The following is a 23,327-nucleotide window of genomic DNA, read 5'->3' as shown; positions in this document are numbered from 1 at the left end:
TAAAAGTGTTAGACCAACAGTTAACTGCTACAATCACTGGATGCCTAATAAAGTCCAGCAGTATAAAAATAGTTTACATGATAAGATCGAATAATTATTAAATCACATATACTTCAGAAAAGAATGAAAAAGAGTTTTAACAAGAGAGCACCTGAGAATCTTTTTTTTCCAGTTTTATAATTAAAAAACCATCCCAACCTACCTTCCAGAGAGGGCCTTCATATCGTTTCAATGCTTTGTAGATGACCTATCGGAAAAACATGTTTTCATTAAAAACACATCTATGTATTTCAAGAATTCAAATTTTTTTTCTACATTATATAAATGTAATCCATTACCACATACATACCTTATTACCAAGAAGAACGTGTTTCATTTCAGCACCCTGGGCAAGATCAAGAGGTTTCTGATCTGTGCAAAATACAAGGAAAAAAGCCATCAAGAGCTTAATTCTACACTAAAATTGATGCTTGTATTGTAGCACATAATATTCTTTCATTATTCCATCAACTACGCCCCAAATCACCGACCTGAAGCTGCCATCTCAATTCTTTACAGCATCCTTTTCAGTAACCATTAAGCCAGCAAATCAAACTAAACTTTGAACACTCTGTACAGGTTTTGTGATCTTTCAAGCTTTCTTGCCTTAAGTCACTGTATCAGTTTCCTATGGCTGTTGTAACAAATTACAACATACTTACTGGTTTAAAACAATACAAATTATTCTCTTACAGTTCGGGTGGTCAGAAATCTACAGTCAGTTTCACTGGGCTAATAATCAAGGTGTTGGCAGGGCTGCCTTCCTCTGGAGGCTCCTGAGGAGAACCTGTTCCCTTGCCTTTTCCAGAGGTCCCCTACATCCCCTTGATTCGTGGTCCCTCCCTCCATCTTCAAAGTGCATCATTCTAACCTCTGCTTCCATGCTTACATTTTTCTCCCTCGATATTCTGATCCTCCTGCCTCCTCCCCCAAAAGGAAGGACCCTTGTGATTACACTGGGCCCACCTAGAGAATTCAAGATTATCTCGGTATCTCAAGATACTTAACTAATCACATCATTGGGGGAGTATTATTCAGCCACCACAGCTGCTCTTCAACTACCTCACTGGAGAACAGGTAGCAGAGACAACTCACAGAGTAATGGTGTGATGGTCCACAATTGAGGACAAAAGGAAAAAGTGGTAACTGAGAATGAAACCAGCAAGGTATCATGGTAACTTTCTCAAGCCTACACGTGCAAGCACTCTACGTTTTTCCAAACAACAAAAATGCAATTTGTTTGTAAGTTATTTACCGAGTTCTGAAGTGAGCAGGACACTATATGAAGGATGCAAACTAAAAGAATAATCGTCTCATAACCTCAAAGAGCTTCTAATTACTAGAGAAACAAAATCTACACATAAAAATTTAAAACGAAAAACCCAGCCCTTTCATAACATATCAGACTGGCACTCTATTTAAGGTGATAACATTCTATCAAATAACCTTTTTATAAATACCAAACACTTGGTACGTGTTGGACAATTTCTTGTAAAACTATCTCCTAATGAGAGTCTATTATGTGCCAATTAATATTTTAGGTACTGGGGATTCAGTAGTGAACATGACTGAAAAAATTAGGTGGGGGGAGGCGTAGAAAAAGGGCAAGACACAACTTAAAAAAAGGATACAGCAAATAAACCATGTCTGCCAACATTTTTAAGTGAATGTTCTGAGAGAATGACTGGAATACCACTTTAGATTGGAGACTGGGGGACTGATCGAGGAAAGCCTCTCTCTGAGGGAGGGATGTTTAAGCTGAAAGGAAGTATCCAGCCTTGTGAGAATACAGGGGAAGGGAACTGCAAGCAGAGGGAACAGCTGATGCAAAGGCCCTGAGGTAGCAACAATTAGGTAGGCAAGAGAGAAAGGCAAAGGAAGAAAGAAGGCACATCATACAAGGCCTCTGTGGGTCAGACCTTTGTGGACCAGTACAAGGAGTTTGGGTTTTATTCTAAATACGATGGAAAGCCACTGAAAGGTTTTAGGTTAAAGAGTAGCCTGATCTGACTTATGTTTCAAACTCCGTCAAAGTGTTAAAAGAACTTAATCAGAACATCTGGGGAAATGTGAACTTTGGCTGTTTGATGGTTTTGAGAAATTATAAAATTATTAATAGGATAATGCCATTGTGGCTATTTCTTCTTTTTTTTTTTTTTGCGCGGTACGCAGGCCTCTCACCGTTGCAGCCTCTCGCGCAGCGGAGCACAGGCTCCGGACGCGCAGGCTCAGCGGCCATGGCTCATGGGCCCAGCCGCTCCACGGCATGTGGGATCCTCCCGGACTGGGGCATGAACCCGTGTCCCCTGCATCGGCAGGCGGACTCCCAACCACTGCGCCACCAGGGAAGCCCGTGGCTATTTCTTTAAATAGCTCTACTGAGAGAGAATTCACATACCATACAATTTACTCATGTAAAGTGTACAATTCAGTGGTTTTTAGAATATTCACAGAGTTGTGCAACTATCACATGGTTATGGTGTTTTTCTTAAAAGGAGACCTTATACAAATGTACTTAAATATTTATAGCCAAAATAAGATGACCTCGGGGGAATGGCCATTATTAACAATTCCTGAAAGAGGGTGAGGAGTACATCAATTATACTATTCTATTTAGTAAGCTTTGATAATTTTAATAATAAAAAGTAAAAAAAAAAAAAAGATCACTGCAGCTACTGTATGGAAAAATCCTGTAATTGTGGGCAAGAGAAAAGAAGGGATACAAGTTACAAAGCAATAGCAAAGGTCCAGGTGAAAGATACTGGTGATATACAAAGAGCTCATGCAGCTCAATATCAAAAAACAAACAATCCAATCAAAAAATGGGAAGAAGACCTAAATAGACATTTCTCCAAAGAAGACATACAAATGGCCAAGAGGCACATGAATAGATGCTCAACATCACTAATTTCTAGAGAAATACAAATCAAAACTACAATGAGGTATTATCTCACACCAGTCAGAGTAGCCATCACCAAATAATTTACAAACAATAAATGCTGGAGAGGGTGTGGAGAAAAGGAAACGCTCCTACACTGTTGGTGGAAATGTAAATTGGTAGAGCCACTATGGAGAACAGTATGGAGGTTCCTTAAAAAACTAAAAAGAGGGCTTCCCTGGTGGCGCAGTGGTTGAGAGTCCGCCTGCCGATGCAGGGGACACGGGTTCGTGCCCCGGTCCGGGAAGATCCCACATGCCGTGGAGCGGCTGGGCCCGTGAGCCATGGCCGCTGAGCCTGCGTGTCCGGAGCCTGTGCTCCGCAACGGAAGAGGCCACAACGGTGAGAAGCCCGCGTACCGCAAAAAAAAACAAAAAACTAAAAAGACTACCATAAATTGTTTTTTAAAAAAACTAAAAGAGCTACCATATGATCCAGCAATCCCACTCCTGGGCATATATCTGGAGAAAACCGTAATTCGAAAGGATACATGTACCACAATGTTCACTGCAGCACTATTTACAATAGCCAAGATGTGGAAGCAACCTAATGTCCACCGACAGAGGAATGGGTAAAGAAGATGTGGTACGTATATACAATGAAATATTACTCAGCCATAAAAAAAAGAATGAAATAATGCCATTTGCAGTGACATGGATGGACCTAGAGATTGTCATCCTGAGTGAAGTAAGTCCAAGAAAGACAAATATCATATGATATTGCTTATATGTGGAATCTAAAAAAATAGTGCAGATGAACTTATTTACAAAACAGAAATAGAGTCACAGATGTAGAAAACAAACTTATGGTTACCAAGGGGGAAAGGGAGGGGTGTATAAATTGGGAGATTGGGATTAACATACACACAGTCCTATATAAAATACAGAAAACTAATAAGGACCTACTGTATAGCACAGGGAACTCTACTCGATACTCTGTAATGACCTATATGGGGAAAGAATCTAAAAGAGTGGATATATGTACAACTGATTCACTTTGCTGTACACCTGAAACTAAAACATTGTAAATCAACTATACTCCAATAAAAATTAATTTAAAAAAACAGAAAGATACTGGTGGCTTGAACTAGAGAGTTAGCAGTAAAATGGAGACACTAGTAGGTATGGAGAAAGCTATGTGGCTTTGAGATTTACTTTAGAGGTAGATTTATCAGACTGCTGACAGGTAAAACTTGAACTCGTCATATATTACTCTTTCAGTGGGGAAAAAACTTTTTAAAATGTTAACTGAGCAACTGATAATCACTTGAGGTTTTCTAGCTAGCAAACAGGAGGATGTCTTATGAAAAGGTCTGCCAATTCGTTATTTCTACTCTATCTGCAGGGCACTTTCAGGCAGAAAGGAGAAAGACAATGTGATTTCTTTCACAGACTTCTGTCCTAACACCAAAAATAAATTCTGAACTCCTGCCAACTAGCTGAAGTCCTACACAGAGCCCTCTCTGCTGGATTCAATGCCCACAGTGCCTGGCACACAGTGAGAATTTAATAAAGTGCTTTTAGAACTGAATGAAATAGCCCCCTTATCGGGATAGGCAACATAACCACTTGTTTCAAAATCGCACTACATCTCTTATCAACCACAACAAAATAAAGTAAAAAAATGGGAAGGATCCTATATTTAAATTTTTGCCTGATACAGATTTGTCCCTTAATGGGAAAACGAAACATAAATGTCAACACTCCTCAAATAATTTACATAGAACACAATCTCAATTAGATGTCAACAGCATTTTTACTAAGAACCTAAGAAAATTATTTTAAATAATAATTATTTTAAATGCCATTTGGAAAAACAAATAGTCAAGGAAAATACTCAAAAAAGAACAGTAAGGGGAAACGTCACCAGCTATTAAAGCCTTACAAAAACAACCATTAAAAGTGCACCGCTTCTTTTTATGGCTGAGTAATATTCCATTGTATATATGTGCCACATCTTCTTTATCCATTCATCTGCTGATGGACACTTACCTAGTGGGAAGCAGCCACATAGCACAGGGAGATCAGCTCGGTGCTTTGTGACCACCTAGAGGGGTGGGATAGGGAGGGTGGGAGGGAGGGAGACGCAAGAGGGAAGAGATGGAACATATGTATATGTATAACTGATTCACTTTGTTATAAAGCAGAAACTAACACACCATTGTAAAGCAATTATACTCCAATAAAGATGTTAAAAAAAAAAGTGCACCGCTGGTGAAGGGACAGCTGAGGCAATAAAAGAGCACAGAAAACACACAAAAAAAGTAAATTCTTCAAGAGTATGAGAAAGGCATAACAAAACAAAGGAAAAGGAAAGGCTGCTTGATAAAGGGTGCAAGGATAAGTGATTAGCAATTTGAGAGCCTCCTGGCCTTTCCTGCTCAAAACCCTGGACACCGACCAACAGGGCTGGGCCTCTGGCTGCCTTATGATGTCACCTGTGTCCCTGAGGAGCCCGCTCTAGGCAACCCAGCAGCTTCCTTCTTCAAATATGCCAAGTGCCCTCCTACCCCAGAGCCTTTACACTTGCTTGCCCTTTGCTTTCACTGCTCTTCTGCCAGAATCCTTCACCACAGCTCACTCCCTTCCTCATGTGGCTCTTTGCTCACAGTCTCTTTAGAGTGGTCTTCCCTTCCCTTCCCCCCTTTCCAAAACAAAAGCCTCCCTCCCCACTGAATCGCCCTCTATCCCCTTTAGCCCATTTTATTTTTCCTCACCTCACTGTCCAACACTGTATGTGTATTTATGCTTTGTCTATCTCCTCCCACCAGAACACAAGTATGGGGACAGTCGGATTTTGTTCGCTGTTGGGTTGCCCGTACCTGCGACAGCTCCTGGCACACAGCAGAGGCTCAGTATTTGCTGAATGAATGTGATACAGATACACCAGGAGAAAACAGAATCGAGTATTTACCAAAGCTCTACCTAAGCTTAGAAGTGTTAGAAGAAATCAAAGAAGAGGATCAAGAAGTTTGACTAAAAATTTAAAACAGGGCTTCCCTGGTGGCGCAGTGGTTAAGAATCCACCTGCCAATGCAGGGGACATGGGTTCGATCCCTGGTCCGGGAAGATCCCACATGCCATAGAGCAACTAGGCCTGGGCGCCACAACTACTGAGCCCACGAGCCACAACTATTGAAGCTCGTGCACCTAGAGCCCGTGCTCTGCAACAAGAGAAGCCACTGCAATGAGAAGCCCGTGCACCACAACGAAGAGCAGCTCCCGCTTGCCACAACTAGAGAAAGCCCATGCGCAGCAAGAAGACCCAATGCAGCCAAAATTAAATAAATAAATTTATATAAAAAAATTTAAAACATCCTTGTTTAAGAAGAGTAGGAAAATTCAGTCATAAAAAATATAGGAATTATTATTGTCCTTATCACTGAAGGTTTGTGGGTGTGGAGTGGATTATATTACATCCACATGAAATACTATGCAGAAGGTGAGCCATGAAGACTATGCTTCCTGTAACGACATGGAAAACTGTTGCCGTTTAATAAAGAGCAGGATTTTAATATGTCAACTCTATTTACAAGCCATAAACTAAAAGGAATGGTAGATACTTTCTTAGGTGCTTGTCGGCCCATACTCCACCATTCTCTGAGCATCCTCTGCCCTTTTCACACCCCCCCCCCGGGGGAAGGCCCTAGCAGCCATGTTTGTACTGCACACGGATCTTTATTGAGACATGCAGGATCTTTCATTGTGATGCATGGGCTTCTCTCTAGTTGTGGCATGCAGGTTTTCTCTTCTCTAGTTGTGGTGCACAGGCTCCAGGGTGCGTGAGCTCTGTAGCTGTGGCACGTGGGTTCCAGGGCACATGGGCTCTGTAGTTTGCAGCACACGGGCTCTCTAGTTGAGGCGCATGAGCTCAGTAGTTGTGGCACGTGGGCTTAGTTGCCCCGCGGCACGTGGGATCTTAGTTCCCTGACCGGAGATCAAACCCGAGTCCCCTCCATTGTAAGGTGGATTCTTTACCGCTGGACCACCAGGGAAGTCCCTGCTCACACTCTTGAGTTGGTATCTATTATTTAAAACTTAAAAAAAATCTAGTCCACAACAGAACAACAACTAAAACAACTAAAAACTAAATCTTTGGATGTTTCGGTATAGGTGATTGTACTTTTTTGGTGCCTTCATTTTCCTCACTTTGGCCATAAAAAAAAAAAAAAGCATTTGTTTTGCAATTTTAAAAAATGCTGTAAAATAGGTATGAAAATAGATTCAAAGGGTATATAATATGCCAAAGTACCAGAGATTGTATTGGAGTAATTTATGCTTTTTTCTGTATTTTTAAAACTTCCTAAAATGCAGATACTATTACTCTTATGATTTAAAAAATTACACTTTTTCAGAAAGCACCATCTTGACTTTTATCAAGAACACTGTAACATCTCCAACAGGAATGCTGAACCTTCCAGATATCTGTACCCACCTTCCATTACTTTTAGAAGTTTACCCCTCAATGTTAAATCATTCTGTAAACTACTACTAACTTTCAAAGGTAATCATGATTCTTTTTTACTATTTTAAAAAGAGCTGAAATAAACATCATAGTACATACTCCTTGCATTTATGTAAATGCATATTTTTCACGTAAAGGAATTTTAATTTAGGTTTTATACCTCCATGTAGAGCCTTCAGTCATGTGTTTTTTGCCATCTGTGTATCTTTGAAGAAGCGCCTGAACCTTTTTAGAATTGGGTTGTTTATCTTCCTATTAGAGTTATAAGGGTTCTGTATATATCCTAGATACAGGTGCACTCTTGTACATGTTTTGCCAATATTTCCTCCCATAAAATAGCTTGCATTTTCATAACAGTGCTTATTGAAGAGAAAAACTTCCTAATTTTGACAATCCAGTTTATCAATATTTTATCACTCATCCTTTGTGTCATATTTAAGAAATCTTTGCAAAACCCAAGGTAACTAAGATGTTCTCCTGTATTTTCTTCTAGAGTTTTATGGTTTTAACTCTTATGTTCATTTCTATGACCCATCTAGATCTAATTTTTACACACGTTCCTTGTTTTGAATATAGCAATCCAACTTTTTCAGTGTCATCTGTTGACAATTTTATCCTTTCCTCACTGATTGCCTTTGACACCTTTGACAAAAATCAATTGTGTGTAAATATATTTATATATTTCTGCACTCTCTCCTGTTCCATAGACCTATATATCTATCCTTACCACAGTGACTAGGCTAAGGAATACCTAGATAGTAAATAATAGTAACATTTCTGGGTGTGTCTGTGAGGGTGTTTCTGGGTGAGATTAGCATTTGAATCAGCAGACTGAGTAAAGATCTGACCTCACCCATGTGGGTAGCATCATCCAATCCACTGAGGGCCTGAAGAGAACAAAAAGGCAGAGAAAGGACAAATTCTCTCTCTTCTTGAAGTGGGAAATCCATCTATTTCTGCCCTGGAATATTGGATCTCCTGGTACTCTGGCTTCTGGCCGCCCGCCCCCACCCCAGGGCTCAGGCCTTTGGATTCAGTCTGAATTATACCATCGGATATAATTATTCTTTCTCTCTCTCTCTCTCTCTCTCTCTCTCCCTCTCTCCCTCTCTCCCTCTCTCTCTCTATATATATAAAACTGCTTCTGTTTCTCTAGAGAACCCTGACTGTAACTACAAGGCAGCCTAAGTCCTCCAATTTTGTTCTTTTCCAAAGTTGTTTTGGGTATACTAGGTCTTTTCCATTTCCAAATAAAATTTGTAATCAATTTGTCATTTTCTACAAAAAGGCCTGCTGGAACTTTGACTGGGATTGCACTGAATTGCTAGATCTACTTGGAGAAAACTGACAACAATGTCAAGTCTTCTGATCCCTGAAAATAGTACCCTTCCCCATATAGATATTCTTAAATTTCTCTCACCAATGTTCAATGTGCACAAGTCTTACACATCTTGTATCAAGTTTATTCCCAAGTATTTCATGAAATTTTAATGCCATTATAAATAATATGCTTTTTCATTTTCTACTTCTGACTAGTATACAGAAATATAATTGATTTTTGTATGTTGAACTAGCTCACTAATTAGTTCTACACCAGGTTGTTGTAAATTTCTTAGAATTTTTTTACCTGGATGATCAGAAGAATAAGAATTCTTTTTCAGTCTGAATGTCTTCTATTTCTTTTTCTTGCTTTGTTGCACTGGCTAGGTCTTCCAATACAATGTTAACAGGTGTGGAGAAAGGGAGGTAAATCAGGTCCCTGTAACTCTATTATGGCCAAAAGCAGAAGCCTCTCCTGATGTCTGAAGTTTGTATTGCACATATAGGTCTTTAAACTACCTGGAATTTAGTATCCACTATGAAATGGGTATCTAAAATTACCTGTTACTATATGGACAGCTAATTACTAGATTCTTTCCTCATCCACCTATCACGCCACTTTTGTCACCTACTAAGTTCCCATGTGTACATGTTTTAATTTCTAAACTGTTCACCTACCCTGAACCAATACCAATTCAAGATCTTGCTAAGTGATTTTATACATTCCATGACTTTAAATAATTCTACAGTATATACTAATGATTCCCAAATTTGTATCTCCACCCAGACCTCTCCCCTAAACTCAAACTTCTACTTCCAACTCTATCATTTAGATTGTATAGTACAGTATTTCAAATTCTTAATGTCTTAAAAACCAAGCCCCTAATTCTCAGCAACTGCTAACCTGCCCCTCCTGCAGTCTTCTCCTTCTCATGAATTGGAAATTCCATTCTTTCAGGTCCTCAGTTCAAACACTGGAAAGTCATCCTTGACTCGTTTCTTTCATACCTCACATCCAAGCCATCAGAAAATCCTAACCACTCTACCTTCAAAATATGTAAAACAAAAAATCCAACCACTTACTACCACTTTTATTGCCACTATCCTGATCCAAGCCAATATTACCTCTCACCCCGATTATCCCAACAGCCTCTCAACAGCTATCCTCCCTGCCCACCTAGGGTCTAGTCTCCTCACGGCAACCAGAAGGATCATTTTTCATAACATAGGTCAGATCGCATCACTGCTCCATTCTAAACCCTCCTGCATCTTCCCATCTCTCAGAGTAAAAGCCAAAATTCTTACAATAACCTGAAAGGCCTTTCATGATCCAGTTCCCGTTGCCTCTCTAACCCCCTCCCCTCCGACCACTCTCCTTCTCTCACTCTGCTCTGGACATCCTGGCCTCCTTGCTTTTCCTGACACATCACGCACACTCTCACCTGTTTCCTCTGCCTAGTACCAAGCCCGTCTCCCAAATATTGACATGGCTTGCCCCCTCACTTCAAGTTTTAATTGCCATCCTAACAGAGAAGCTTCTCCTGCCACCCCATACAAAGAAGGAGCCCTCTATACATGCAACACACTCTGGATCCCATTTCCCTGCCTTTTCCCCCCTCAGAGCACTTACCACATCTGACATATTAAATACCTGCTTTTCTATTTGCATTTTATTGGCCTTACCTTGTTAGGATGCAGGTTCCATGAAAGCAGGAACTTGCCTGGTTTTTTTTTTTCTTCACTGTTCTAGGTCCCTAGTCCCTGGCGTAGTATCTGGCACATAAGCACTCAAATATTTGTTGAAGAAACGAATACTTTACCTACCAGAGGTTCATAATTGGTCCTTTTATCCAGCAAGGGCAAGCCTCACGGCTTCTCTCCCCCTTTAAAATTCTCTGCCCTCGACTTTTCTGTATAAATTTAGAACCAGCTAGTCAAGTTCTATGAAAACCTTTTGAGGATTCTGGCTGGGACTGCTTTGAATTATAAATTAATTTGAGGAGAACTGTTAGCTTTTCAATGTTGAGGTCTTTCTCCACCAAAAACATGGAGCGTTCTCCATTTTTTAGGTCTTCTTTTACATCCTTCAGCTGTGTTTATAATTGCCTCCATTAAAAAACCTAAAGCTCGTTTCTCAAATATGTTCTTACTTTTTTTGCTATTCCCCCAAACATTACCTTTTTAAAAATTACATTTCTAACTGTCACAATGAAGTCAAGCTCTTTTTCTACTGCCTTGGTCCTCCTTAACTTCAAACATACTTAAATTCCCCGTGCCTAAAAAATCTTCCACTTGGCCATGGAGCTATCCTCTGTTCTTACATATTGCAAAGAAGCAGGTAAGTAATGCTGCCTCAGCCTCCTCATTTCCTACTCAGTCCTTAGCCACTAACCTAGCCTTCACTCAACTACCCAGTGAAAACTGCTCTTTCAGAAAGGACCACTGGGCACTGTGTCACTGAATTCCACAGCCTTTTCTCAGTGTTTATCTTCTTCAGTCTAGGATGCTCGCAACACCAATAACATCCTACCCCTTTAGCTCTGCATTTACTCTCTTCCTTTGGCTTCCATGGAACTGGCATTTCCCTCCTGTCTCCTGAGTGCTTCCCCTTCTGCATCCTCCAATTTCTCTTCTAACTTATTCCTGGAAGAACCTATGTCTACCTCAGGGATACAGGAAAAGCCTCTCTGGGGAAGCCGAGTTTGAGCTAATTCTTAAGGTGAGACTAGAGTTTACCACATGGACAAGAAGGAAAAGGGTATTCCTGGCAGAGAGAGCATAAGCAGAGTGAGGACAGCACGGTTAACTAGAGAGCCTCAAACAGCTCAGTACGTCTGGAGCTGCAATGTCCAATATGGTGGACACTAACCACATGTGGCCATTCAGTACTTGAAATGCATCTAGTTCAAGCTGAGATGTGCTGTGAAGTGTAAAACAGACACCAGATTTCAAAGACTTGGTACCAAAAAAGGAATGTAAAACGTCATTGATAATTTTTTTTTCACCAGTTACATGTTGACATGGTATTTTGGATATACTGCTTTAAATAAAATACATTATGAAAATTAATTTCCTGTTTCTTTTTACTTTTAATATGTGGGTCCCATTGTATCTCTACAGAACAGTGCCAGTCTAGGGCGTAAGGGCCAAGTCAAAAGAAGAGAGGAAGAAGCGTGAGATTCTATAGTACATTTTCTTTCTCCTTTCTACACCCATTGATGTTACTAAAGTTCAGGTCCTAATTACCTCTCACCTAAGACCATTTCAATGGCCCTACTGATCCCTCCCTACAGTCTTGGGCCTGTCACAACCCATCCTAGATATTGTAACCATATTAATCTTTTTAAAGCACCTCATCCCTCCACTCCTCAGAGTCTCCTTGACCTTGAAATTAAGGGGCAAAACAGTCTGGCATTTTGAGGCTCGTCACGATGGAAGCTAATCTGCAGTTACAGGATTCCCCAGTATTGCTCCCCTTCATACCCCTGGATGTGTCAAACTGGAGATGTCACCTCAACTTGACTTACATTTTTCACTTTACTACCTTTGCTCATAATCTTCCCTCTGCCTACAACACCCTTTCCCAAAATTCAGCTTACCAATATCTTACTAGATAATAATAGTATTGTTTTATTTAAAAGGAAAAAAATATATTGGGGGGCCTTTTGTTAGAGATACAAACTGAAGTATTTAGAGATGAATTTTTTATCTTACTAGGACTCCAGGGTCTGTATAAAAGATGTATTCCTTCAGGAAGCTATATCTAATCGCCCCAAACCTTCAACAAACATGCAACTTGTAGGAGGCATCAAATGCTACACATTACTCTAGGTGCTGGGTAAACTAGACAGTAAAACGTTAGCCCTCCCCTTAGGAGCTCAGTCTCACAGGAGACAGCTACATAAGTCAACAACTGCCACGGAGAACAACTGAAGCTATGAAGAGGTCAACACAGGGTCCTACGGGACCACAGACAAGTCCTAACCCAGGCCGATGGTCGGCAGAGGGAAGCATCCTAAAAAGGGATGCAGAAAAGCCCTAATGAGCTGTTCCTCCACTGATTACCCAACACACCTTTTACAGCTCCTCTTATGGTCATCCAATTCTGTCTTTGATGCTTCGTGCATGTACAGTCTATCCTCATTATTTGTGAATTCCACATCTGCAAACTCGCCAATTGTTAAAATGTACTTTAATCTCAAAGTCAATACTCATGGCAATTTTTTGGTCATTCACAGACACGTCCAGATCGGTAAAAAACTTGAGTCTTCTGATGCATACATTCCCTGAAGTGGAAAAGCTGGTGCTCTGCCTTCTTGTCTCAGCTCTCGTACTGTGAACAAGTGTCCTCGTCACAGTCTACCTAGTGCCACATTTTTCGCGTTTTGTTTCTGGTGATTTCACTGTTGAAACTGGCCCCCAAGCACAGGGCTGAAGTGCTGTCTAGTGCTCCTAAGTGCAAGAAGCCTGTGATGTGCCTTCTGAACAGAGTATCTGTTACACGAATTTAGTCCAGGAATGAGTTATAGTGCTCTTGGCAGTGAGCTCAGTGTTAGTAAGTCAATAACGTACACTGAATAAGGTGTTTTTAAACAGAAGCACGCATAAAACAAGGCTACGTGTTGATCAGTGGATGAAAATGCTGTGACCAAAGGCTCACAGGAACTTAACTCTGTATTTCTCTTATAAGCAATGGTTCAGTATCCACTAATTCAGAGGTCACAGCAATGTTATAGAACATAACTACCACAAATAACAAGAGTCAACTGTACTTTCTTTCCCTTGAGGGTGGAAATCAGATCTTAGGCATCATTAGTGCCTCATATGAAACAGGCATTATTAAACATTTAGGTCTTAACTGAGAAGTAAATTAATAAATTTTTTCTTTCGTGTAAATGCCTTGACTTCAAAATTAAACAGGGACCACACAGTTTAACAAAGGCTGGGCACTAAAACAAAACACTTCATTTCTTTACAGCTTCAAAATGACCAACAATGGCTTTCACCAACATGCTTACCATTTTTGTTCTTCAGATTAGGGTCTGCTCCACTTTTCAGAAGCTTTAAGGCACATTGTTTATGAGCCCGATAGGCGGCACAATGCAAGGGTGTATTTCCTAACTGATCCGAACAGTTAACAGCAGGAGGATTCGGCCTGTTGAGCTGACAATTGAAGAAATACAATGCAGATTACATACCAAAGACAGACTTTCTTCCATGAAACCCATGATGGTACAGTAGAACTGAAAATTCAGGCGGACCCTCATGCTCCAGAGCCTGATGAGCAGTGGGGCTCCTCAGCATCTCAACTGTCAGTGGCTTCCTGCTCACAAAATCAGCCAACCCACGTCACTCCCCATGCTGTCCTCAGGCTGCCACGGAACCTCAGGCCGCCACGGAACCTCAGGCCCCACGCTCCCCTGAGACAGACACCACACACTACACCGGGGCCACCCCACTCACCCCTGGACGCTGGGATCTCACTAAGATTCTTTCGCCCCTACCAGTCTTGCAATTCACACTTGTGACAGCAAAATTACAAATTGGTCTACCACAGTCATTCAGAAGCATTAAAACCATAAATGTGGGCTTCCCAGGTGGCGCAGTGGTTGAGAGTCCGCCTGCTGATGCAGGGGACACGGGTTCATGCCCCGGTCCGGGAGGATCCCACGTGCCACGGAGCAGCTGGGCCCGTGAGCCATGGCTGCTAAGCCTGTGCGCCCAGAGCCTGTGCTCTGCAATGGGAGAGACCACAACAGTGAGAGGCCCGCGTATCGCAAAAAAAAAAAAAAAAAAAACCATAAGTGTTAAACATGTAAATGTTAAAGGTTTACTGAATTTGTTGTTCCCAGCTGACTCCTTTAAAAAGTTCTTTTTAAAGGAGTCTCCATTTCACAAAGTTTAAAATATGTTTTAGGCACTATACTTGGAAACCAGAGAGGCCTTTTCAAACGAACTGAAGTAACTTTAAGGCAAATGGCCGTGCTTCAGTCTTGAATTTAGACCACATTCAGAGTTTTGTGTTTAATGAGACTATTTTCAGGAAATGGAAACTGGAAAGTAGGTCTTCTAAGAAGAAAAAGAAATGGGTAAGTTTTCAGTCTAACATGATACAAATATTTCAAAAATATTGTCCCTTGTTTGTATGTTATTTTCTAGAACTATAGCATACCTTTCAGAAATAATTGCTCATCAAAATTAGAGAAAGGTATTCCTTTATAGGTCTTATATATGCCAATTTTAAATTGGATTAATCATGAAGAAAAAAAACTATCCTTATATTAAATGTTTACCATGAAAAACTAAATTCTTAACCATTAGGTTTTCAAGTAGAAGTGGGGTAGTAAATCAGAAATTCAGAGAAAAACGTAATCATTTAAAATATATCCTGCTTAAACTATTACCATGCTGTGTTTTCAGATATTTAAAGACTTCTGTTCTATTATTATGATCTCGAGTAGTCTAGTCCCACAATTTGACTACGTTATGAACTCAACGTTAAGTAAAAAATTTCCTCAGCTTTTCTAAGCAAATTGTCTGAATTAGGCACAAGAATAATTTGTGAAAATTCATGTTTAAGTAGCAGTTACCCTTTTGTTTGTTTTTTGTTTTTGCAGTACGCGGGCCCCTCACTGCTGTGGCCTCTCCCGTTGCGGAGCGCAGGCTCACCGGCCATGGCTCACGGGCCCAGCCGCTCCGCGGCATGTGGGATCTTCCCAGACTGGGGCACGAACCCGTGTCCCCTGCATCGGCAGGCGGACTCTCAACCACTGCGCCACCAGGGAAGCCCAGCAGTTACCCTTTTTTATATATCTTGAAGGTATTCGCTTATCTGTTTCTAACTGGGGCGGTCACTTAATGTTTTCAATAATCTTTTACCTGGAGAGTGAAATACCTATATTTCCAGGGAAAAACTGTAGCCCTCTGATTATGCGAAATGCTGATTTAAATGGGCCTCCCGCAGTAAAACTTGTAAATAAGGAACTATCCCAAATTCAGTAGCTATTTACTGTTCCATCTTTTTTCTCTTAATATCTTAATAAACTTCACACCTTTCTGGGAAAAAAAAAAATTCCCTGCAGAGTAAAGAATACATTTGTTTTTGTTTTTACCAGAGCTGTGAGTTCCGCTGTTCTGCCTTCTCTTGCTGCTGCTAAAAGTAATTCTTCAAGCTTTCTTTGTTGAGTCCTTTCTACAGCTGCAAAAGGAAAAGTACATATTATTCTACTTCTAGTCTGGATCCTATTAGCAAATTTATCACAAAGATGTATAGAGAACAAAGTGATCATGGTAAGAAAAGTCACAATGTTTTGAACTGTAATTCAAATGCTGTTAGACTTTACTGTTATTCTCACTGCCTTTATTTCAGACTACAGAGTTCAACTTCCCTCAGGTTCAGATGAATTTTTGTTTTCAATTCAGAGGTCCTTAAGTACATTACTCACGACAACACCCAACACAAGTAATTATGAATTACTTTTGCATGCTGAAATACTATTATATATGTGCCTTGGAAAGGTAGATAAGTGGGGAGAGGTGCTGATACCTTCCAGAACCTTAGAATGAAAAAATAATAAGAAATAGCGTTGGTAGGAAGACATACACACCATATAAATATATTTAGGTTTATATATACTTACATACTTCTGCATAAGAATATTTTATTTCTTTAACAAACACTCTAGCACTTACTACGTGCCAAATACCTTTCAAAACACTTAAACAATATTAACGCATTAAGTCCTCATAACTACTCTTTGAAGCGTTACTATTTTCACAATTTTATAAATGAAGAAACTGAGGCAGCAAGAGGTTAAGGAACTTAACCTAAGCCACACAGCCGGGATGTGGAGGAGCTGGGACTTGACCTTCGGCAGGTGGGTTCCAGAGTCCATGCTTTTACCATGACTCTGTGCTGCTCGTACTTGCAGGGAATGAGAGCAGTTATGATTTAAGGGACGAGAGTATGTAATAAGGTCTCATTTCTGCTATGTTTGAGTTCTGTTTTGGCTTACAGAAAAGAAACAATTTCATAGAAAGGCTTAATAATAATCCCCCTTAAAATATGTGTACAATGTCCTGTGCAAAGGCTGCAAGGGAGGAACTATAAAAGGTTTCCTAGGTCTCCCCGAGAAATAATGAACATTTATTAATAGTCAGTAATTACTATGCGCTAACAGTTGTTCGAGACACTACGCATGCCCTTGCATTTCAACTACAGGAAACACATAGCTTGAATACAGGAATAGCTGGAACCAGTTTAACTTTGTCTTAAGAACGGACTAACATCACTAATATACCATCATCTTCTTTTCTCACATTTTTATTTCCACACCCACTCCCTCTCTCTCCACTTTGGAGGAAGGCTGCCACGCCTCCACACATGCTCCCAACACTGCTTTCTTTTGCTGGGATTCATGCTCTTCAGTCTTTCCTCTAAGGCCACTGGACTGTGAGCTTTGGAGAACAGTCACGTCCCCACCCTTCCCTACACACCTGTGCTACTACATGTATTACCTGGAGCTGTAATTTATCCCTGCAGTCATTCTCGAAGTCAGGTACCTGTTCTTACTCTTCTGTGTATCCTAGACATTTATGACAGTATCTGGCACAATGCATATCTAGCCAATAAATATTCACTGAATAATCAAACAATGTTTAATAATGTTTGTTCTAGACTTTAAGGAAGGGTGGTAAATGTTTCTCTCTAGATTGTCTAGGCTCATCAATGAAGGAAAACTGGATTTGGAGTTGAAAACCCTGCTTGTGTTCCTGTCCTGTGTTCCTTCTGGACACTGAAAGAAGACTGCTGATCCAGCCTATAAAAACAAATATTCCAATTTGCAGACTCAAGGCTTCTAGAGTGCCCATAATGTTCTGTTCTTTGACATGGGTGCTGTCTACATGGATGTGTTTCCCTTGTGAAAACCGCAAGCTGTGCATTAATAATGTGTACTTTTATCCATATATTTTATACCTTAATGTTTTTTAAAGCAAATACTCCATCCCCCAAATAATTTGTCTTACAAATTTTATTTTCATTTTTAAAAATATTTATCTACTTATTTATTTATTTTGGCTGCATCCATCCATCTATCTATCTATTTATTTTGGCTGCCCTGGGTCTTAGTTGCGGCACTCAGGATCTTCATTGAGGCATGCGAGCTCTTAGTTGCAGCACGCATGTGGGATCTAGTTCCCTGACATGGGATCAAATCTGGGCCCCCTGCATTGAGAGTACAGAGTTTTACCCACTGGACCACCAGGGAAGTCCCTGTCCTATAAATTTTAAATTTGATATGACTATAAACTAACTCTTTGTCTTCCTTTTCAATCAGAATCCAGAGTTAGTAGGGATCACAGAGATCATGAAGCCTAACTCCATCCTGATAAGACACTTACATACATGCCCAGCGTAGGTTAAATAGCAGTACACTTCAAATGCAGGTGAGAACCTACCAAATGTACTTCATTAACAACAGAAAATCACCCTTTTGCAATCTCTATAGTAAAGAGTGATTCAGGCAAGAATTATCAACGAATGCTAAAATCACTGATTTAAAGTGATTTTATCCTGATTTCAGGATATTTACATGGTCTCAGTTTTTCTCCCCAAGGATTATTTATTAATTACAAAAGGGGGAAGGTAGCTTAACAGTGGACCACGTAGTGATCAGAGATAATTTCACCAGTAATGGAACAGAATGACATCATGTACCTCCTAATATGCACCGGTATAAAGCATAAAACCTTATCCTATGCCAAATACAACCTATGGCAAAATGAATATCCTGAATCTGATTATATGAGACAAGAAAAGCCCAAGTTGAGGGGCATTCTACAACAGTGATCTTATGATAATGATGTTAAATCTCATGAAATTGATCACTATATTGTGATTATATAAGGAAATATCCTTGTTCTTAGGAGATACATACTGAAGTACTTAGGGCTAAAGTATCATTATGTCTGCAAATTATTCCCTAATAGCACAACAAAAAAAAATTAAAAGTAAATAGATAACATTAAATAATATATAAAAAGGTAAACCAGAGGTGGCAAAATGTTAATGACTGGTGACTAAGTGCAGATATACAAGTGTTTGTTGTACTATTCTTGAAACTTTCCCATAGGTTGGATATTTCTCAAAATAAAAAAAGTCAAACGATATGTAAAAGAAGGTACACTAGTCCTCTCTAGTGCCTGACAAGTAGAAATCTACCCTCTTCCAAACACTTCTAATCATGGGAAACTCACTACACCTTTCAAGGCAACCCAAGCCATTATTATAATACACTGGACCCAAAGATAAACTCCCTGGCATGCCATCAAGTGGATCGTCAACTGGCCCTGGTCGGCCTCAAATAAGAATACCCCTCTTCCAATATAACAGTTCTTGAGATATTCAAACATGATTCTGTTGTGTCTACTGATATCTGTCTTTCTGGGGTGAAACATTTCCTGTCTCTACATGCATTACCCTACAATTGGGTTTCTGGTCTACCTGTGGTCTTGGTGGGTTGTGGATGTACTCCCTGCAGTCTGATCCATTTAATGCACTATCCACAAATGATATCACACCTGGCTAAGGTGATCTCATCAGAGCAAAATCTCTATTTCTACTTCTATTACCCCAGCTAGGACCATACTGTAGCTGATAAATCGTTAAGTGTCCATCAAGTCAACTAAGCCCTTGTTCTTAGCACAGCTGGGTTTTGGTGGCTGTGAGAGTGGGTACTTAGAGCACGTCTTTACAGCTAGCCCCATTAAATGTCAACTTGTCAGGTGAACCCAACATCCCAGTCTGTCAGGAGAACGTCAGTTCTGGGTTCTCATCTTATTACAAATAAAATAATAGAACAGGATCAAAGACAGTACCTAATCCTCCCAATTAGATCATAATTTATTAAAGGGCAGGGATGACATATAATATGATCAATCTCCTCAAAATCACATAATACTGAGGCTTATAGAAGATGTTATGTGTTGATTTGTTTATTGAAAATGAGAGGGTTCATTTTAAATGCAAGAGCGCGTAGAGACGTTGATCTAAAGGTGTCTGACAAGCAGACAGTATCTTGTAACTAAAGAAACAAGGGAGATTTTAGGTTTCAAGGTCAATTGGAAAGTAATAAAAAGCAAGACCTTGCTTCGTACATAGATAAAAATACTAATAACAAATAAATCAACACCCTTGAAGTACAAAATTATCTTGCCCTTCTCTGAATTGCAAAGGAAAGAACCAAAGGATGTGTGTGAAACTGCAACTCTAATTCAATACCTTTATTCATAAAGTAGTAATTAAGAAATCTTCTCTTCTCAGGGACTTCCCTGATGGTCCAGTGGTTAAGAATCTGCCTTCCAATGCAGGGGACACAGGTTCAATCCCTGGTCGGGGAACTAAGATCCCACATGCCGCGGGGCAACTAAGCCCACGCGCTCTAGAGCCCACATGCCACAACTAGAGAGAAGCCCATGTGCCGCAACGAAGACCCAACGCAGCCAAATAAATTAATTAATTTAAAAAAATGTGATCTTCTCTTCTCTACTATAGAAATACTACCAAAAAACTAATTACAGCCAAAGCCCTGGATATTTGGGGGATAATCCTAACGAATGAACGCTTCCCAATGTAAGCATCAAAGTATTTTTCTTTTAAACTATTTTTAGAGAAATCCCTAATATGTCTTCTTAAACGTAACTGAATCTTTGAAGTTCATCTAACAATGAAGCTGATCCATGAAGAATTTACTGTTGGCTGCTGTACTACAGTGAAGCCCTCAGGGTAATGGAGCCTGCCAGAGCTATCGTCCCCAATATCACATGACTCCCAGTAGCTACACCTCTTATAGTTCCCCTGTCCTGCGCTCTGTATTCCTTCATTATCATGCTTCTGCAGCCTTTCAGCCGTACTCCCTCATGTCTCTAATTTCTACTTTTAATTTTGTTGGAGATTTGATTTTTAAAACTCGCCATAATCTTATATAAAGAATTTAAAAGCTCTGCGGAAACTCTCATATAGTTTTATGTCTAATCAGTGACTTGCAAACTACATTATCTTTAGACCACAGGCTTGGTGTCATCTATTTTGGCACCTCAGAAGCCATTTCTACTTCTATTCTGGACCGTGTCTATAATGAAAATAAATGCTGTTTAGATTAAGATCCATAATATTTACCTTCAAGCATGTTTCTGATTTCTTTGTCATGAGTGACTTCCTTTGCTGTCTGTCCATTCCCATTAACAACAGTAGTATGAGCATTATATTCTAAAAGAAGCATTACCAACTCCTAAAAAAGCAGAGAAATTATAGACTTTATTATATTATAGCACTTTTCCGAATTACACATTACTACTGAGTTTCTTCTACAATAGAAAGAATGACTACGTAGGAATCTTTATATCACTTCAGTTCTGTCTGCATTATTGTGGTTCCTTAGTATTCACTTAAATTGATTACTACAAGTCAACTAATTGTGGTAATGACTGATGCTGCCTAAACAGTTGCCAATCCACAATTAAACAGACAACTTCTGTAATTGATTTTTAAAGTAAATTACCTGGTTATTTTACCAAGTTGATTCATGCGGTCAAAACTAAATATGAGTTAACAAAGCCATTATTTAAATTAGTAATTTAAATTAGATAATTAGAGCAGATAATACATTCATTTAACATTATTCCTCCAAGAAATGTTGAAAAAAAATAATTTCCTCTACAGACTTAGATTTTTTAAAAGTTAATTATGATGTTTATAATAAATAGGACATTATTTTCTGAAGTGATATAGACTGACAGGATACAACACTATCAAAGGGATGCTTTATAATGAATCAAACGCTCTCCTGAAGTCAATATTCAACAACGGAGCATAAGCTACATCATTCATATTTACTCTAAGTGGCTAACAGCTCTTTTAGGAATTTTTGTAGTAAAAAATGTTTAAATACATATCTATCTAAACACAGACAGGAAGAAAACAAAATACTCATTGTCCTAGTCACTCCAGGACCACTACAAACATTTCGGAGCGTTTCTTTCTGATCATTTTTCCCTTGCATAAGTTTGAGATTTTTTAACATAATTTTATTTATGACATAATTGCTTAAGTTATACTCCTTTTGCCTAATACATCAGTTTCCTGGATGTTATAGTGTCTATAAACATACTTTTCACTGAATATTATTCTATAAAATGTACTACCACATTTTACAAATAGAAAAACTACTAAAAAGTCTAATATTTTAATAAAGTAAATTCTTATAAAATATCTTAGCACTTCCTATCATTTTAAAGGTAACATTTTGGAAGAAGTGTTTTCATAGTTTATGTAAACAGTTCATATTAGTAAAGAAAGTAGAACAACCCACAGAATGACAGAAAGTATTTATAAGTCATATATCTGATAAGGAAATTGTATCCAGAATATATAAAGAACTTTTACAATTCAACAAAAAGACAACCCAATTGAAAAAATGGTCAAAGATAAAGAAGAGCAATCAGAAAAAGGAAATTAAGAAAAACAATTCCATTTACAATGGCATCAAAAAGAATAAAACGCTTAAGAATAAACTTAACCATGGAGGTGAAAGACTTGTACACTAAAACTATGAAATATAGCTCAAAGAAATTAAAGAAGATATAAATAAGTGGGAAGACATCTAGTGATCATGAATGGGAAGACTTAATATTGTTGAGATGTGAACACTACCCAAAGCAATCTACAGATTCAATGCAATCCCTAACAAATCCCAATGATGTTTTTTCCAGAAACAGAAAATCCTATCATAAAATTCACAAGGAATCTCTAGAGATCCCAAATAGACAAAACAGTAATGACAAAGAAGAACAAAGTTGGAGATCTCACACTTCCAGATTCCAAAACTTACCTCAAAGATAATCAAAGTAATCAAAACAGTGCAATAATGACATAAAGATAGACATAGAGACCAATGGAATAGAAAAGAGAGCCCAGAAATAAACTCTCACATTTTGTTCAAATGATTTTCAACAAGAGTGCCAAGATCATTTGAAGGGGAAAGGACAGTCTCTTCAACAAATGGTGCTGGGAAAACTGGACATTCACATGCAAACAAATAAAGTTGGACCTGTATACTTTACACCACATACCAAAATTAACTCTATTAGGATGAAAGACCTAACAGAAAACCTAAAACAAAAATCTTAGAAGAAAACATAAGAGAAAAGCTTCATAGCAGTCATTTCTTGGAATATGACACCAAAAGCATAGGTTAAAAAAAAAAGAAAGAAATTGGACTACATCAAAATTAAAAACTCTGTACAACAAAGCACTATCAAGAGAGTGAAAAGGCAATCCAGAGTGGGAAAAAATATTTGTAAATCAGGTATCTGATCTAGGATTTATATCCAGAATATGTAAATAACTCCCAAAACTCAAAAACACCACCACCACCAAACTATCCAATTTTAAAAATGGGCAAAGAATCTGAAAAGGCTCCATACTGTATGTATGTGACATACATATGGAACTATGTGACATTCTGGAAAAGGCAAAACTATGGAGAAAGTAGAAAGATCAGTAGTT

The 23,327-nt window shown here is 39.1% G+C and overlaps 1 protein-coding gene across 11 annotated transcripts in view; it reads right to left on the bottom strand.

The window, feature by feature from the left end:
* The window catches only part of OSBPL1A (oxysterol binding protein like 1A), a 237,814-nt gene that overhangs the window by 153,202 nt on the left and 61,285 nt on the right, over positions 1 to 23,327 (bottom strand). For all 11 annotated transcript variants that reach the window (XM_067699463.1, XM_067699459.1, XM_067699456.1 and 8 more), the window contains 5 exons: positions 20,940 to 21,051; positions 15,874 to 15,959; positions 13,780 to 13,924; positions 350 to 411; positions 203 to 247 (listed from right to left, as the gene is read on the bottom strand). In XM_067699463.1, coding sequence (XP_067555564.1) covers positions 203 to 247; positions 350 to 411; positions 13,780 to 13,924; positions 15,874 to 15,959; positions 20,940 to 21,051 — 450 coding nt within the window. The remainder of the gene's footprint in view (positions 1 to 202; positions 248 to 349; positions 412 to 13,779; positions 13,925 to 15,873; positions 15,960 to 20,939; positions 21,052 to 23,327) is intronic.

The sequence above is a fragment of the Pseudorca crassidens genome, chromosome 12 (assembly GCF_039906515.1).
Source record: "Pseudorca crassidens isolate mPseCra1 chromosome 12, mPseCra1.hap1, whole genome shotgun sequence".
NCBI classification, from domain to species: Eukaryota; Metazoa; Chordata; class Mammalia; order Artiodactyla; family Delphinidae; genus Pseudorca; species Pseudorca crassidens.
The sequence above is the reverse complement of the archived record's forward strand: the minus strand, read 5'-3'. Positions and strand labels throughout refer to the sequence as shown.